The sequence below is a fragment of the Electrona antarctica genome, assembly GCF_951216825.1.
Source record: "Electrona antarctica genome assembly, chromosome: 7".
NCBI classification, from domain to species: Eukaryota; Metazoa; Chordata; class Actinopteri; order Myctophiformes; family Myctophidae; genus Electrona; species Electrona antarctica.
In genome coordinates this window covers 25,731,851-25,749,205 of record NC_136812.1, presented here as the reverse complement: position 1 = coordinate 25,749,205, position 17,355 = coordinate 25,731,851, and the positions used below count along the sequence as shown (strand labels likewise).

General features: G+C 42.3%; 1 protein-coding gene across 3 annotated transcripts in view; it reads right to left on the bottom strand.

Annotated features, from left to right (window-relative positions):
- Positions 1–2,945: 2,945 nt before the first annotated feature.
- acsbg2 (acyl-CoA synthetase bubblegum family member 2) overlaps positions 2,946–17,355 on the bottom strand; it is a 31,158-nt gene continuing 16,748 nt past the window's right edge. For all 3 annotated transcript variants that reach the window (XM_079506346.1, XM_079506347.1, XM_079506345.1), the window contains exons 4-15: positions 14,585–14,856; positions 13,054–13,142; positions 11,531–11,651; positions 11,200–11,280; positions 10,656–10,805; positions 9,905–10,081; positions 8,029–8,210; positions 7,554–7,796; positions 5,924–6,141; positions 5,365–5,504; positions 4,120–4,366; positions 2,946–4,007 (exon numbers count right to left, since the gene is read on the bottom strand). In XM_079506346.1, the coding sequence (XP_079362472.1) occupies positions 3,889–4,007; positions 4,120–4,366; positions 5,365–5,504; positions 5,924–6,141; positions 7,554–7,796; positions 8,029–8,210; positions 9,905–10,081; positions 10,656–10,805; positions 11,200–11,280; positions 11,531–11,651; positions 13,054–13,142; positions 14,585–14,856 (2,039 nt within the window). In that variant the 3' untranslated portion in view covers positions 2,946–3,888. The remainder of the gene's footprint in view (positions 4,008–4,119; positions 4,367–5,364; positions 5,505–5,923; positions 6,142–7,553; positions 7,797–8,028; positions 8,211–9,904; positions 10,082–10,655; positions 10,806–11,199; positions 11,281–11,530; positions 11,652–13,053; positions 13,143–14,584; positions 14,857–17,355) is intronic.

Below are 17,355 nucleotides of genomic sequence, written 5' to 3'. Positions count from 1 at the left end.
TAGCTCTATGGTGGGGACATTCAAAACTGACAGCAGGAAACAAAACGAGAAAAGCAGCAGATAGAGCGGAGCCCGTTTTTAGAATAGCCTGCAGCAGAGCCTGGGAGTCAACAGCCATACCTAGACCACGGAGGGAGAGATCGCTTTGAGCCGAGGAGAGGAATTGGGTCCGAGCAGTGTGACGTAAGGAGACCAGATGAGCCCGCCCCGTGTCTGTGAGAGTGCAGTATAGCGCGCAGCAACCGCAGCGGCAGAGCCCGAATTTGATTAGAGTACCGTTCCGAACCATATTTCGTGTCTCGATTCGAGATCTTCTCTTCCGCCCTAGGCGCTGCTGGAGCATCCCCTCCTCTGTCTGCACTACAGCCACTTTAACCCCCCCCCATCCAATCTTTTAATGAAATGTGATGAATTGAACCACAGATGTTTTATGATTTTAGACATTTTGTAAAGGGATTTTGATATTAAAGCTTTCTAGGAATTGGTACCGCCCTTTCCACCAGTAGCTCTGCCTGCTTCACATTAATTCCTTGCCAAGCTCAGTCATTATTGCGAACGCAGTGATTGCGAACGCAGAGCATTTACTATGAGACCCAGCAGATCATGTCTGTCTGTCTGTCTGTGTGTGTCACGCTGTAACACCACCCGCCCACCACCAGAGGGCGCAGCTGTATCACACAAAAACACGCACACACACACACACACACACACACACACAACTTAACTTAAAAAAAAAACCTTAACTTAAAAAAAAATCTTTAAAAAACAAAAAAAAAGAGAACTTAAAAAAAACCTTACTCACTATGGTGCTACCTGTCTTCTATGAGAAATTCCAAGTCAGTTGACATTTTTAAAAGCAGTTTAAAAACGTTTTTGTTCCGTAAACATTTTTCCCATGTTGTCGCTTGATCTCCTCTGCAGGTCTGTTTGTTTTGTTTGTTTTTAATCCCCGAGTATTGATTATATAATTGTTTTTAAATTATACTACTAGGTTTGTTTTAACGTCACTGTTCAGCACTTTGTAACCTTGTTTCAAAAGGTGCTTTATAAATAAAATGTACTTACTTTATAAAATAAATTTACTTACTATGGTGGCAATGACGATAGGGCCTGGCTTTCAGTTTCAGGCATAGAGTTATAGGTTTCAGGCCCTGTGACAGGGATGTCACTAGCTAGGTAGGATGTCACATGGGGCTGGTAGTCTCACGTTAGAGTCTAACGGTTAGACTGTTGCCTCTCGCAATTTCCAAATGCTTTCATCATTCGGCGATTGTGGAATAGTTGTCTGGCTACGTGAAACTATGGGGCTGGTAACATGTTACCATGGTAACCAATGGTGGAAGACATGTCGATCAATACTACAATGTAGGGGAAAAAAAAATCTAAATTTTAGTATTAGTATTCAAAATGTACCTAAAATGCAAAATAATTGGCATCAGAATATACTCATACAGTGTCCCAGGGCCATTTCACAAGTTTTAAAAATAAAATCTTTTGAAAATAGCAGATCTACAGGTAAAAATACATAGGCCTACTTGAATAAATGTACTTAGTTTCCACCACTGGTAATAATACACTATTCAGTATGCATTGAGCAAAATATAAGGAATCCATTGAGACATTTCAAGAGTACATGTTTTATTTTTTAATCGCTGTATCAGACATGGAACATTCTGATCTCTTTAAGCTGGACAGTTGCTGATATAAACTGCCCTGCTCCACCATCAGCAGGAGCAACATGCTGGCTATTTCTATCTTCCCACCCTTATGTTCTTGGGAAGAAAGGCTATCCAAGCTCTCAAGTCTAACTAGGGTCAGGTAAACACAGCATTCAGTTGTCCAGGGGAACTATAAGGTCTGGTGACTTTTTTCAGAACAAGATTTTAACCACTTTAATAAACCCTCCATTCCCCGTTGACTGGGGTCTCCCAGGGCTCTGGACTATGTTCGCTCAACACCAAATCTCTTTGCCAAAAATAACTAATCTACAAGCTCAACATGTAGCAGTTGTAGATTTTCACCAAATGTTCACCCCAGAATAGGGACACTAGGGTTCAAGTGGTAATGTCAGGATTGTTTTTTCCCCCTCTAATCTCAATCTAAAAAGGGGGGTAAAAAAAAATACATGACAGGTTAGAAGGCCATGTTGTTAGAGGTTTACTGTCCCTTGCAGGAACACAAACCGTTGAATGCTTGAGGCATTTAGCTGTGCCTTCACAGCCGTAATTAGCGTCACAAAATCAAGTCACCAGAGAACTGGACCACCCAAACATGCTATGGATTACCGTCATTTCCTCATTAAACACTACAATATGCCTTCTGGCTTAAGATTCCTTTGCAACATTTATCCTGAACCTCAACTGGTTTGAACAAGCTAGACCAGTATTTACTTTGCACAATATTACACGCAAAGAATATGTACAATTTACAGACAGTAATCAACGCTTTGGATTGTAGTAGATGTCCCCGACTAATTGTCTTCCTCCAAGTCGAAACTAAAGAAAGAGATTTAGTCTAAATCAAGTGTTTCAGAATCTGATTCAGTGAGAAACACCATGAGTTAGACACCATTTGGTCATTACTCACTATACCACAATCTGGATTGTTGCCCAATAGCCACTTTGATGTGGTTGGCAGAAACATTTAAAAGGACAATTTCTTGAATTCTCATGTATGTGTGGTGACAGTAGCTTTCTAGTGGGTGGATATTCTCCAAAACACAATCTGACATCTGCCCATCCAAATCTCAATTCTGCTTTCTTACATGCATACAGTACCAAACCTTCCTGGGCTGTTGGATCAGTCCACAGCGATTTGAAATAACATTAAACAAGAAACATAACCAAAAGACAAGCAAACAAATAAAAAAATAAAAGATAATCAAATCTTGCAGTATTTCACAAGGTCACAGCAATTCCACCGACCAAAGAATTATTAAATATTCCAACAGTGCGTATGCTTTAATATATAAACACATAACATAATACATATTTATTGGTTACAAAAGAAATTACAATTGATATATGGCTTGAGTGACATGGTTTCACAGTTTGAGGAAAGTTAATTTGGCTGTTCGCTATGAGTTATGTATTTGGAGCTCCCAATATAAAATCCTCTGTACAACCTCTACTCCTGCCATCCTGCAATCAAGTCAGTGTAGAAGGATGTAGAAGGATCCGTGCCTACCTGCAACTTGAATGACATTCGCTTTTCCTCCACAACTCTGAAACCAGACTGACAAAGAACGAAACAAAAGTATACAAACTAAACAACAAAATAAATAGGACAATGATATCCTTTCTCACCGTTTTCCTTTCCCTGTCCATTAAACTTCACTTCACCTTCCTCATTTAGGCAGGCCAGCCAATACTGGATGTGAGGATCACAGTTGGATAGTAAGAGCTTTTCGAACTTTGGCAAACTGAAAACAATAAATAACCCAAGAGCAAGATAACAAAAGAAACTACTACATTTTCATGTCCTATAGACTTTTGGATTCTATGCCACTTTTGTCTCGCTACAGTACAATGAACAATGCCTTTTCTTATGTACAGCCATAGCTACTTCATCTGTTGATTATTGTTCTTCATCACAATAATACAAATAAATAGTTCAAATCAGCATACCAATAATTTCTCTGAATGCATAACGATATTTTACAATGGCTTCTTGCAGATATTTTCTTTACCATCACCCACAAATGTAAACAAAAGCCCAACGATCAAGGCAGAAAGCTGGCACAACAGGCATCATGGGAAAGCGGCAAGAGGGTGTATATTATAAGATGGGAGTCGATTTGTGAAAAGGCATAACGTGTACTGTGTTTGTGTGATGAGTAGATAGAGTCTTTCATCGTGTCTCTCTCTAGAGTATATTGTCTATGCAGCTCTATTTGGGAGGCAGGGGATTGTCAGGAGTACTAGGGGTCACCACCTCTTTGTAGAAGTTCTCAATCTGCTCCTTGTACATCTTCATGACCACCGGCCTCTTCAGTTTCATGGTAGGACCTGGCAGACACACCACAGATACTTAACATCAGAACTTGGCAGTCAAATTGTTCATAATCTTTATGAGCCATTTAGCAGCAGGTGTCCTTCTGAGCACACATGCCCAACTCACCCAGCTCTCCCCCGATGATTGAGAAGTCCTGGTCCAGAACGATCCACTTCTGGATGCGCTGAGCGTTGGAAGTGGCGTTCTCATTGGCCCGGTTGATTCCCTCCTGGATGGCGGCATGGACGGCACGGTCTCGGCCTCCGGCGATCTCGGAGACATGTGTGGATTTGCTGCCCAGCTTCTTGCACAGCTCCACAGCCTCAGGTGTCAACTCATCCTCTGCAGCACCCGACTCGCCATTTACCTGGCACTGGACAAGAAAAATCTCTCAATTATATTGTTTTCCCAATCCCAACTATAATTATTACATTATTGAAGAATACATTTGGAAAAAATATAATCAGCTTCCAGCAAAACTGGAATAATGTGGTGAAATTTGCTGCTGCACTTCCGGCTCCTGTAGAAGGCAGCCACAAGTTTGTATGAGTCAGGTAGTTTTAAGACAAACCTGTTTTATTCCCGATGTCAGAGAAATACTACACCATCTACTGATTGGTGGAGATCACCGTTACCATGGAAATGTTTACTGCACCTGTGAATGTCAGTCAGTTTCTGCTACCACTAGATCCCATAGCTCAGAAATCAAGTCAAGTCAACTACAATATGTTACAAGACTATTACTAACTGATATAAAGACGAATAAAGAAGCATGCTAAACAATCGTTGGAAGCATTGGAAAGGTAGGTATATGCCTTGAATTTTCCAATTATTTTATTGACCTGAATCAAATGTTTTATGATCACGATTAATCTTGTAGTTGCTAGTTGGGCTGTTCAGAACATGGGTTATGCTCCATACTTAGGTTCTATCTATCTTGCAGTGTGACCAAGTGTCCACTGGGTGGCAGCCTCTGCACTAAAATGGCACTGGGAGCTAGCCTGGCCCCAACCCTGAAAATTGCATTTGAAAAAATATTTAAAGAGATAAGATGTTAACACAAGATTGACTCAAAATGCTTGTCAGATACAGTATCACAAACACGATAATCTGTGTTGTAGTAATTTCTTATCAGATAGTCTGAGTGTGTAAGAGAACCTGGTGAATACTGTCACTCTGACTCTTATCACATTCATAACACTTTAAAAGAATGGCTGGGTAAGAGTTTACTTTATGTTATCTGTTGATCTCTTCACAGGTGTTTTACAAGTTGATGCTCAATATTGCTGAAGGAACCGTATATTGTTGCTGTTTGACATTCATTTAAGAAAATAAATGTGAGGTTACAGTGTGTCGCGTTCCTAAGCTTACCTTGATGGTGAGCAGCATGGACAGGAACTTCCTCTTGTCTCCAATCAACATGGCATTGCTGATGAGCGGTACAGCCATCTTCACAGCATCCTCGATGGGAACAGGAGGGATGTTCTCTCCACCTGCTGTGATGATCAGCTCTGCACAGTGCACAAACACAAGGTTCAATTACTTGATGTAACAGCAGTTAGTTTTGTGGTTTAGGGAAGATCTAGGAAAAAATAATCAAAGATCTGGGAAAGAACTTTATAAATGTGTGCATGCAACTCTTTTTTCCCATGGGGACATTTCACCAGTATTGGCCCCCATTAAAGGGGAATTTCACTGGTATTTTACCTACATAAAGCAATGTGTTTTGATACTTTTTTTTGGAGGCTGGCATGGATTTTCCAGCACAAGCTCTCATCACAGAAAATGGACTGGGAAGTGTCCCCTCACAATAGACCCTATCCAGATTTAATTCATTTATTCTGGATGCTACACATCTCCTCAAGGCCACTAGCCAGAGCCAGTTCAAGTGGTGAACTGAACGCTCAAAAATCCATGTTGAGCCGTTTACCTTTGATGCGTCCAGTAATGAAGAGGAATCCATCCTTGTCATGCTTGCCGAGGTCCCCAGAATGCAGCCAGCCTTCTGCGTCCAGAGCCTCCTCCGTCTTGTCGGACATGTTGAGGTAGCCCATGAACACATGGCGGCCCCAGAAACATATCTCCCCGTTCCCCTCCTCGTCTGGGTTGAGAAGCTTCGTCTTGCACCCTTGGATCTCCTTCCCACAGCTGCAGGGACATTTATTTATTATTATTTTTTTTTATGTCTTGCACCCTTGGATCTCCATCCCACAGCTGCAGGGGCATTTATTCACAGCCGTTTATCCACATGCCATGGAATAAAGCAAAATAAAATCTAATGTAATGATGTTTTAGGCAATTTAGGGTATTATTCTAAACCTATTGTTGCTGCTGTTCCACACAACAGCCGACCAGTTGAAGAGATCACAGATTTGAGGTATTAACCCCTTTGCTTTTATGACATTTCTGAGGCCACTCATGTTTCTGGAAGATGCTTCTAAACTTGTATTATATTGCTAGTTTGATCACTTAGTTCAAATACTCTCATCTTAAAATAACTAATGACTGAAAATAGCTGATCTACACACTCACAACATGTCGTGCTTTTTTCGGTGCGTAGCATGCTTTCACAGAAGACACTATGGAATCCAAATGACTGAAATCAGTTGTGGCGACTGAGAACTTTAATCCATGAACATGCCATGCATTCAATGTCCCTATTCTGGTGCCACCATTTGGCAAAAATAGCAGATCTACAAGCTCAGAAACCGTTGCAAAGTGACTTGTGAGTTTGTACAGCTGCAATTTTCTGCAAAGAGATTTAATGGTTAGTATCATGACATTATCATAGTCAGTGGCTGTGGTTACATGAGGGCTTTTTCATTCAGAATGAAAACTTCGGAAGTAAATTTTTGCTGCGTGTTTACATGGGAATGAGTGTTCCGAATGAGTGTTTACATGGATGATACTTTTAAATCCCATTATTTCATTCCACATCAGGTTTGGGGCTGGGAAGGCTTCCGATTGGATAGGGGCAGATATGTTTACGTCCAGTGGTAATAATAATAATAACTTGGATTTATATAGCGCCTTTCAAGAAACCCAAGGACGCTTTACAAAACAAAGTGGTGGAAAGTAAATAAGTACATTTACTTTAGTACTCTACTAAAGTAAAAATTTTAGGTATTTGTACTTTACTTGAGTATTTCCAATACTTTTACTTCTACTCTACTACATTTCAGGTAAAACAAAAAAAACTTTTACTTTAACCTTTTCTTTTTACTTTTAGGTTGCTCTCAGATGTGAAATGAAACATGTCTAGTTACTTATAATTAATCGCAAAACAAGAGCATAATATAGCCATACCAATTATATGGAAACAAGCATGCACAGAAAGACCAGAATGAACTTAAATACGAATGAGTGTTTACCTGAGTCCAATTTTTTTTCAATAGGATTTAAAAATGGAATAAACCGGTCAGTCACATCAGATTTAAGTTTAAATCAGACTGGCCATTTTCATTCCGATTTAAGTTTTTGTAGGTGTTTACATGACAACTTTTGTCATATATGTGATCTAATGTAATGAGAGTGAGAGAGATGGGGTAAAAGCAGGGTACCTGGTGAGTCTGAAGGCATCGGGCAGGGAAATGGTATGAGGTCCTGTGCTCTCGCTCATGCCGTACAGCTCATAAACAGGGATGTCCAGGCTGAGGAAGAACTCCAGAGTGTCTTTGGTGATGGGGGCAGCGCCCGTGTAGCACTTGTTACAGCGGTCCAGGCCCAGAGCCTTGCGTACCTTCTTGAATACCAGCTTCTTGGCCACGCGGTAGTTGAGTGGCGTGCGACCAACTGCTCCATTTCTGAGTTGAGGGGAGGAAAGAGTGTCACTTTTTGCACCTTATTGACTAAACTTATGTACATACCTGTAACCTGATACTTTTTAATGCCATGTGTATATATGTAGATAGCTTAGATTTTTCTTTTACACGTTTCTTTTCAGTTTTTCTCCTCAACACATAAACTAGTGTCCAATATAAATGTACAAACATGTATGAAATAGATCAAAGTCAATATCCCAGTGACTGTACGTACTGGTTCATCTTGTTGAGGTTGGTGTGTAGCCCCACATCCTTGGCCCAGATGGCCACCTTCCTGCGAACGGTGGACGACTTGGCCCCAGCAGACTTCATCTTTTCCTGCATCTTCTCCCAGACACGAGGGACGCCCATGAAGGCTGTGGGACGCACCTCCTTCAGGGTGTTGACCAGGGAGCCCTGGGAAGCCCAAGAGAGACAGAATTGAGTAAGTGCAAGCAGACAACAGGACAATTGACTCATTCACTTTCTGGTGTGAATATGGTCCGTGTCTTGTAGCACACAGAAGTGAGCTTAATGGGGATGACAACACTGTAAATAGACAGTGTCCATGCATGTTACCCTCAATCCAACAACAAATACTTCAACATCTGAAGAAAAAAAAACACGCATAAATATGCTAATGTAAAATGATACAATTAACTACTGTAAGTAAGCACATAAACTCCTCATGCAGTAGAAAGATCTTATTTGAAGCATGTGTGCGCTGAAAGGGTCAACACATAACCTCTCATCTAAGTCCATGTGTCCACCCTCAGCGAGGTTATCTCTTTAACTTGTCCATCGAGGCATAGCTAATCTGCATATCCTAACTGGATTACATGCTTGCTGTGTGTTTATCAGATAAAAAAAGAAAAGCAAGATGATGCTGACGATGTGGAGGAGGATGATGAGGGCACGAGAACACATGATCCCATAGAAATAAACATGGCATCTAAGGCACTTTTTGAAAAGCGTGAAACCAATCCTGAAGATTCCTGTGAAAAAACCCTGAATGACTGAAGGCATTGCTTGGAAGGGTGGATGGGACATTCATGTTTTTATTGCAAAATTCTTCAGAGACAAGGCTGCCCTTTTTTAACAACATTAACTCTAACGTCCCTATTCTGGGGCAAACATTCGGCAAAAATGTCAACCTACAAGCTCATAATGTGCTGCGTACAGACTCTTCCTGGGAGACCACGGTCAAAATGGTGCATTTATATAGCACTTTTATCAAAAGCGCTTTACATAGATTGTGCATTACATTCATTCACCCATTCACACACACACATTCATACACCTGCATATCGGGAGCAATTAGGGGTACAGACAGAGTCTTGCTCAAGGACACTTCGACTCTGGGGAACCCGAGATTGAACTGGGAACCTTGCAGTTCCCATTCAGCCACTCTACCGGCTACTCTACTCCTGAGCCACTTCCGCCCCAAGTATATACAGTATGATTTCCGTGATCAAATAGATCACTACAAGACTGAAGAATGTTACTCAGTGGCTATCGGTGCTAGAATATTCCCTCAAGGTCACATTATGTGTTCGTATTCTACATACAAATATGCTGAAGAGTAGACATGCACATGTAGCAAAGTGGTCAAAAGAGTCAAAAGTCTAATATCTCCCCCGGTCCATAGGGATATCCCTTTGGTCTATTGTTTAACAGTTCTACTGCGTTTCCCGCTATTTAATCCAATATTCTACGCTGCGGCGGAAAATAGTCTGATGGTTTGTTGTTGAAGAGAAAAACATGACGCCATTACAATGCGAAACGGCAGCAGCCTCCACAGCATGTTGTAGTCCAAACAAACCAGCCGTTCACTTGAATTGAGCTCATTTTCCTAGAAGCCCTAGCAGCCCAGAGCATGGCTTTATTTCCGGTTTCGTCATCAGGTCCGCGACAAATCCGCTCTCTTTTGAATTATTAAAAAACAGCGAATTAAACACATTAAACCAATAGCGGGTTTAGCGTATTAAGCAGGGAACGTTGGATGAAATAATTCAAAGCTCTCAAAGTGTTAAGATGTTGGACTTTCACACGGGAGAACAGAGTTCGAATCCCGGGTGTAACACACGCATACAGCCACACAAAAACCTTACCTTGAGGGCATCTGGCTGTGCGAAGTAAGTGGCTCCGCCGACCTTCATGGTGACCCAGATGTCAACCATCTGAGCGGCGATGTGGCTGAGGGGCAGGTAGCTGACCACAGTCTCCTGGGCCTCGGTGGCGTCTGTCAGACGTACGTGTTGGCTGGTGGCGAAGGCTGTCCACGTCAGCTGCAGGGAAGGATATGGGGGAACGGAGAACAGCAACATTTGTTAAAATGTTTTAGGGCAGCCACAGCCTCGGTACCCAGGCTTTTATTTTCGTTTGCTACGGCTCAAAAAATGAAAGCCTGGGGGAACTTGAGACATTTCCTGGTCTAGGAGTGGGAGTGAACTACAGTGCAGAGGGGCGTCACTCTCAATATAGTGACGTCAGTTTTCTCTGCTGTTTTCTACCAGGGAGGGGAGGGGCGGAGGGGGGGGCAGGGGTCTCTGATCGCTGAACCAATATTCTCCATCGCTTGCTCCAAGAGCGCCCGCCCCTCTAGATCAGAAAGCACGCTAGCTGGGCCAGGCTAGGGCAGCCGTGTCAATGTTTAACGTCCTAAGAACAGATTGTCCTTTCAATATCCCTTTATGTTAGAGTGATGGCAATTTGGGGTTCATTTTCTATTTATCTCCCAACGTTATGAATTTCATTCAACTATAGCTTTCCTCCAATACAGTAGCTGGATTTAAGTAAAGTCAGTTCTAAGAATGAAACTGGTGATCTTAGGTTAAAATGCTGTTGTCCATTGTAACTTACATTGTCGTGGCTGAGCATTACTCCTTTAGGCTGTCCTGTGGTCCCTGAGGTGTAGATAAGTGAGCAGCACTGGTTGGGCTTCTGGCTAGCGATGATGTCATTAAGGGGAGCGTCTGGCTCATCGCGTCCCAGCTCCATAAATTCCTCCCACTAAGAAACAGAAAGACCATAATGAAATATGAAAGAAATTAAAAATGAACAATTTGGGGTTCTAAGACAAAATGAGTAAAAGTGTTTAAGGTTCTACAAAAATAAAATAAGAAACCGTCACTAAATAGTAAAATCTAGTGTAAAGTTTAAATTACAAATTGAACTAAATCGACCGGTTCCAGTTAACTTGACACTGCACATTTTACTGTATGCATACAGTACATGCATACAAGAATGCAGCTCTTCAAGAGATCATAGGCATGTTGTAACAGTGAGACAATTTGCTAGGCTGAAACTGCCTAGTCATAGAGTAGGTAGTTCAAAGAAAAACTGCTCTACTGGCAAATACTCAACACACAGTTTCTGTTATGAGGCCATTTTGAGAGATTCTTACCGTGTATATATTTGGTCTCTTTTCTTTTAGAGCGTCTTTGTACTGGATAATTGCTTTCAAGTGCGGCAACTGGTCTTGAACCTGTAGAAATTTGTAAGCAAGCACATAATACATTTCTGTGTGATCAAATGACTGGAAACAGTTAATGAATACCACAGTAGCAATAACAGGGATTTATTGAATACCACAAAAGCAATAACATGGATTTAATGACAAAAGGCAATGTGATACATCTTGCTGTAAAACACCCGTAATGCAAGTAGTACTCAATATCATGGAAGAAAGATTTTGTGTCACCAGTTTAGCATTTGTTAACATGCTTTAAGCTCACCTGGAGGATCTTCTGCAGTTGTTTGTGGTTCTCCACCACAATCACATTGGCCTTGCAGTTATCCGCTACGTACTGGCATGCTTCAGGAGAATTGGTGGTGTAGATGCCCACAGCAAACCCTCTGCAAACAGGAGAGCCAAACTTATAGAGAGCAGTCTCAAAACATCATCTGGCAGGTATGCAAAAGATGATGCTTGTATTGTATGTGGTTGCTGTTTTTAAGTCGGAATCCCTCAGGGAGACCAAGTTTAGCTAATTTGAGTTGTGGCTGGACAGATTTCAGAAGCAAGTCTAGAATCAATTCTAATTTCTGCACTCTTACTTAAGTATATGGAAATGGCGTCCTTATTCTGGTCCAGTCGTAGTCATGTCTTAATTTCATTATTATATTCAAATGTATTTTTGTAATGCATTTCTTTTGCACTCTTAATGCAATGTGTCTAAATGCGCTAATGTTTGCAAACCACTTTGCATTTCCTTGTTGTAGAAATGTGCTGTACAAATAATTTTGCCATGCCTGACATGAGAGTGACGGCAAGAAACTCAGTCAGTTAATGGAAGGACGCACGTACGAACTGTCTGGAACGAGCATGTACGTACTGAAACAAGAGGTCACGCCATCTGTTCTATTGCATTTTGGCAGCATGATATTCTGTGATATGCTCTGCTGCACAGTCTACCAAAAGAAACCTTTTTTTCTAATCAAGACTGATTTGGCAGCATAGTTTCAATATGTCATTTTCAGCACAGACTAGAAACAAGGTGTGAAAGCCTGGGTACAGTGTTTGATTGAGCGGAGATTCATTGCAAAGCAGGGTTTAAGATATTTTCCAGGAGAAGAACGATCAGCACCTTTCTCACAGCTCTGAGAGCTATAGTGAATGGATGATGACGAGGGCAACGTAATGCAGCTCAGATTGGTAAAAATGCTTCTGTGAAACGCCAGCTGATTACAGATGACAGATGTTGTACGCGTCTCATAATAACCCATCTGTTATTTGACTCTGGGGCAAACTGTTCCTTATCTGATGAATGGCACGTACAGTTCTTCGACAGGTTCGATGACTGCCGTTTAATCCTTTGCAGCTCATTGAAAGTCATTTTCACTAGAACAGGTTCCATTCCAACTGGAGGCCTCCACAAAAGGGTATATAGCAAAATGCACATTGTGTCAAATTGGAGCCAGACCGATGACATATTTTTGTGTCCGATGCCTCGACCTAGATCACTTCTTACCGATGTTTTGAACGATATTTTGTGAAGCGTTTTCAAATCACTTTAATCAAAACATAGATATGTTTTGCCTTTATTTACAGGGTACAGTAATTAGACAGGAAAGGGGGAGAGAAATGGGGAGTGACATGCGGCAAAGGCCGTCGGGCTCGGGAGTCGAACCGGCGGCACGCCGTCTGGCTGGCTTGGCAGCCTAGGTGCCCAGACGGTCATAACACAGATGGACATTTTACATCATGACAATGTCCCATGACCAACTAGAATAGTAATAAATATAGGCGGACACTCACCCTGCCAAGATGGCAGCAATGTCAGAGATGAACCACTCAGAGGAGTTGAAGCCCAGGATGCCCACACCATGATACCGCTCCAGACCAAGCTGAACAGAACACAAAAAGTACTCTGAATAAAAACAAATAAACCTACATGTGTGGACGAACATGAAAATTATTGAAACTTCAGTATAGAAAAACACACCAGCTGGAGAGGGGTTTGCTTTAAGTGCACTTCCCCTTGTAGTTTAATTAAAACAACAATGTTGTCAATGTTGTTATACCAAGTATGTAAGTGGATGTGCTTTTTAAATAACTTATGAAGTCTTTCATAATGACAGTGGTGGGAACACGAGTCACACGACACAAGGTCTGATCGCCAAACCTCAGATTCAGTAGAAATACAACACGGCGGCTGGCCAAACTGTACGTCTCCTTAACATTTCATAGTGCCGAAAATTGATATGCTGCCATCTGACACCGTTAGTGTTATACTTGGAAACATGTGCTTGGTGGTGCAGGGCAACAGGTTCAGGGACTGTCTATCTGTATCTTCTATGGCGTCAGGTTCAGGGCAGCTTAAGGATCTTTGCGCGTCTGTGTTGTCTGTGCAGACAAGCTGCATGAGTCTTTGTATGCAACACTTGCAAACACATCCCACACTGCACACAACTTCACGCCAAGTCTTTGCTGACAAACAGTGTTGGGTTTCACAATAAACTATCGTGCACCCCGTAGTGTTCTGTATGTACAGCTGAGCATCGTCCCGAGACCAGCTGTCTCACTGGCTGGCTGACATTTAAGCCCACCCTGTGGGACAGAGTCGCACATGTGGAACCTGACCTGCCAGGAGGATAAACTCATCGAACTGGTGTGGATATCCAATAGACAACAGATCTTTAGTTGACTAATGAATAAGTCATTGACCTTTTGAGACAGGTGATTTATTTTCTGCTGGGCAGGCAATTAACAATTGGGGCCTCTTTTCTGTATAAAGCATACTTCTTACTTAGACATTCATCTCTTCATTTTTTACCTTTTGTTCAGCTTAACAGTTTTGTAGATCTAATTGTTGTGATGTTTCTCTGTGGAAGCTATTTGGATGATACTTCAGGTCTGAATGTTATGTTGATAATGCTTCACCGTCAAAGGTTACAATTTCACTACCCTGTGATAAAGACCTTACTATCAACTACTGTATAAGGATTGTCACACATTGATACTAAAAAGCAGTTTATTTGGCAAGCGTCACCTTCATGTGATATGAAACAGGCTTTAGAATCAGATGACACCTGTGACTGTCCAGTTAGTTTATGTTTTTAATGCTTTGGGTACTAGTGAGCAGCATAGGCCGTCTTGGAATCGCAAGGTCCCGGTTTGATCCCCAACTCCTCCTGCTTGAGCAAGACTGAACCCCTAAATGCTCACGAAAAGCAGCTTGGTGCCTTACTGTACATGGCAGTCTCCACCTCAGTGTGTCAATGCACTTTGCACTTTGGATAAAGGCGCTATAGAACCATTTACTCATTTGTCTCTGCTCAGGCCTCACCTTAAGGAAGCTCTTGGCTGCCGTGCGGCAGGTCTGGTAGTATTCTTTATAGTTGAGGACCTTCTGCTGCTCACCGTCCTTCCAGCCCAGAGCGATGAAGTCACCAAATCGATCCACAGCTGAGGTGAACATCTGGTTGACTGTCATTGGGGGCTCGGCAGACATGCCAGACTCCCCCATTCTCAGCTTCACTTCCTCGTTGCCCCTGGATGTCCACAGAGGAGGCTCCCCTGCTTTTGGCACTGACAGAGAGTCTGGGCGCTGGACACTGACTGTAGGGTGAGAGACAGGGGGATGTGGGAGGGGATTGGTTGAAAAGAAAGGAGGATTTGTTTACTGTAGGTTTATTCTTGTTTAACACAATAAGCCCTCCAGGCCAGAATGTGGTGCCAGTGACGGACAAATCAGCGAAAATAAACGTAGGAGACGCGTCACTTCCACCCGCCCCGGAAGTGATTAGTCCTCGATATGTTTTGCATTAGTCCTTGCTATGTTGTGTATAGGGAAGGGAATGGAGCGGACAAGCTCCGCGATTGTGATCAGCATGGCGTGGATTAACATATTGATAGGCTATAAAGATGGCATTTATGCCATTGTAAGCATAAATAAGACTAATAACCCTGTGCATGTGTACCGCAGATTATCATGTACGCTGTTTTTACAATGAGAGGCCTATGGATGCTAGCCGTGGAAGCTAACCGAGGCAAAGACCTGTCTGAAGTGAGTGGTGCAAACACCCCCCCCCCCCATCAATCATTACAAATGATTAAATATTTAATCATTTGTAATGAAATCGTGTTTCTCGTGGATGGCCCAGGTGACCTTAATACCTTTTCCTGATATATACAACGTTTGGCACAGATCTGGTTAAATTAGTGGAGGGAAGAAATGAACAGCATGGGCTAGTATACAACAGACAGCAATTTGGCGTTACAAGTGTGTGTGTGTCCTCTTGAGGGGAGAACATTTACTGACAATCACGTGATCAATGCAACAGTTCACTCCTTTTCAGTTTACCATGCTGACAGTTTTTCACTGAGAGGGACACGAGCGAATAAAATCAATTTATCAGATGATGCTCAGGCAACCTCAGTGTAAACAAGCCAAATCAATCAGTCTGTATGGCCCTTTCTCTTTAGAGAGGTTACACAGGAAATCAAGCCAGGTCCATCAAGAGGTTTAAGGTACTGAGGTTTTCCCCAACAACCTCCCACGCACCACTGTCAGAGTGCAGAAAACATTAACTACTAAGATAGTAAGTGATACCAATTCACTTGGGCCATGCCAATAATTGTCTAGAGCTCGTTCAGGCAGCAAGTACAGTAGACGACACTGATGTTTCACAGTCCTACAGAAAAATACAACTAACTACCGGACAGTGGGAATAGAAATTATACACTGACACGTCAGTAATTTCCCCTCACAAAACTGAATACATTTTTTGTTTCGGTTGCGTCGCGCGTCATCGTACCAAACACGTGCTCACGGATGACAGCTGGCCCTTAAGGTCTACCCGCTGCTATATTATTATATCACAACATAAAGTTATATCATTGACCTAAATGGCGTTATATCAACAATGATAGTATGATTTATTTTTTTAAAGGTTAGGCTTATGTCTTTTTCATGAATTACTTTTGGACATGTGGAAAACGTTAAACATTCAGAATGGCGCATTAGCCTACTTTACGTGAGTAACATCAACTTCTGATACTTGACAAGAAATAATAATCCTGTACTGTCACCGTGTAGTATTTTGTTTCATTAGCGCGATTGTGGTAAAATAGGCTGCAGCTGTTCCGCGGCTGAGCACACATATGAACGGGTGAAGATACCAAGGAGGAGAAGAGTCAATTTTCACTGCTGATTTTCCAAACAGTTTCCCCGACCTTGTGAAGGAAGGTCGGGAAACAGTTTCTAGGAATTACATTTTGGGCAGGCTAGATGTGTCGTCTTCCCCGCACAATCAGAAGCACAAAAGGTTTTCAAAGAGATATACCTGCCAGACGAGTATGATACAAAGGCTGCCTGAAAGGCATGCATTTGCATTCCAATGTGGGTGATTGAGGGTGCTCTATACTACGCGCAACGGCAATACGCTGCCAATCCGCTGCTTGTGTTTGTCCTCTTTTTTTCTCTGTTTTCAAATGGATTTGAAAATACGACGGGAAAACTTGAGATTCCCTTCTCGCGTACCAGTGGCACATGTCCCACATGTCTCACTGGTGCCGGTCCGCGGACCGGTGGTTGGGAACCTCTGCTTTAGACCAGTTATTGACATTATACCAACCATGAAACGTACCTTAGTTACGTCACCATCAACAGCCAATAAGGGACCACCATTCGTACCCCGACATGCCCAGCCGTTCACCAAAAGTACCTTAGTTACGTCATCAAGAATGGTGGTCCCTTATTGGCCGGTAGACAACACAGACATACAGTGAACACAGACATACATACCCAGCTGATCGCAGTACTTGCGCGCTCTACTTGCGACTTTATCGTAATCATAGCGAGGTAAGTAAGCAACATTATTTCTCCCGGTTTTTGTAAGGAACGGAAGGGGGGGGGGGGGCTTTCAGAGTAAAAGCTGCCATATCTGCGCGGCACCCCGAGCTGCTATTTTGAAAGAAATCCCAGCGCTGATTGTGTTAACATACAGAGCTAGTAGTAGTGCATTAGATGGGCTTCATACACAAGTCAGCTGTGCGCAACACTGTTACACCCATATCATTCTTCATACCACCAGTCATTGTTTTGCTTGGGATCCC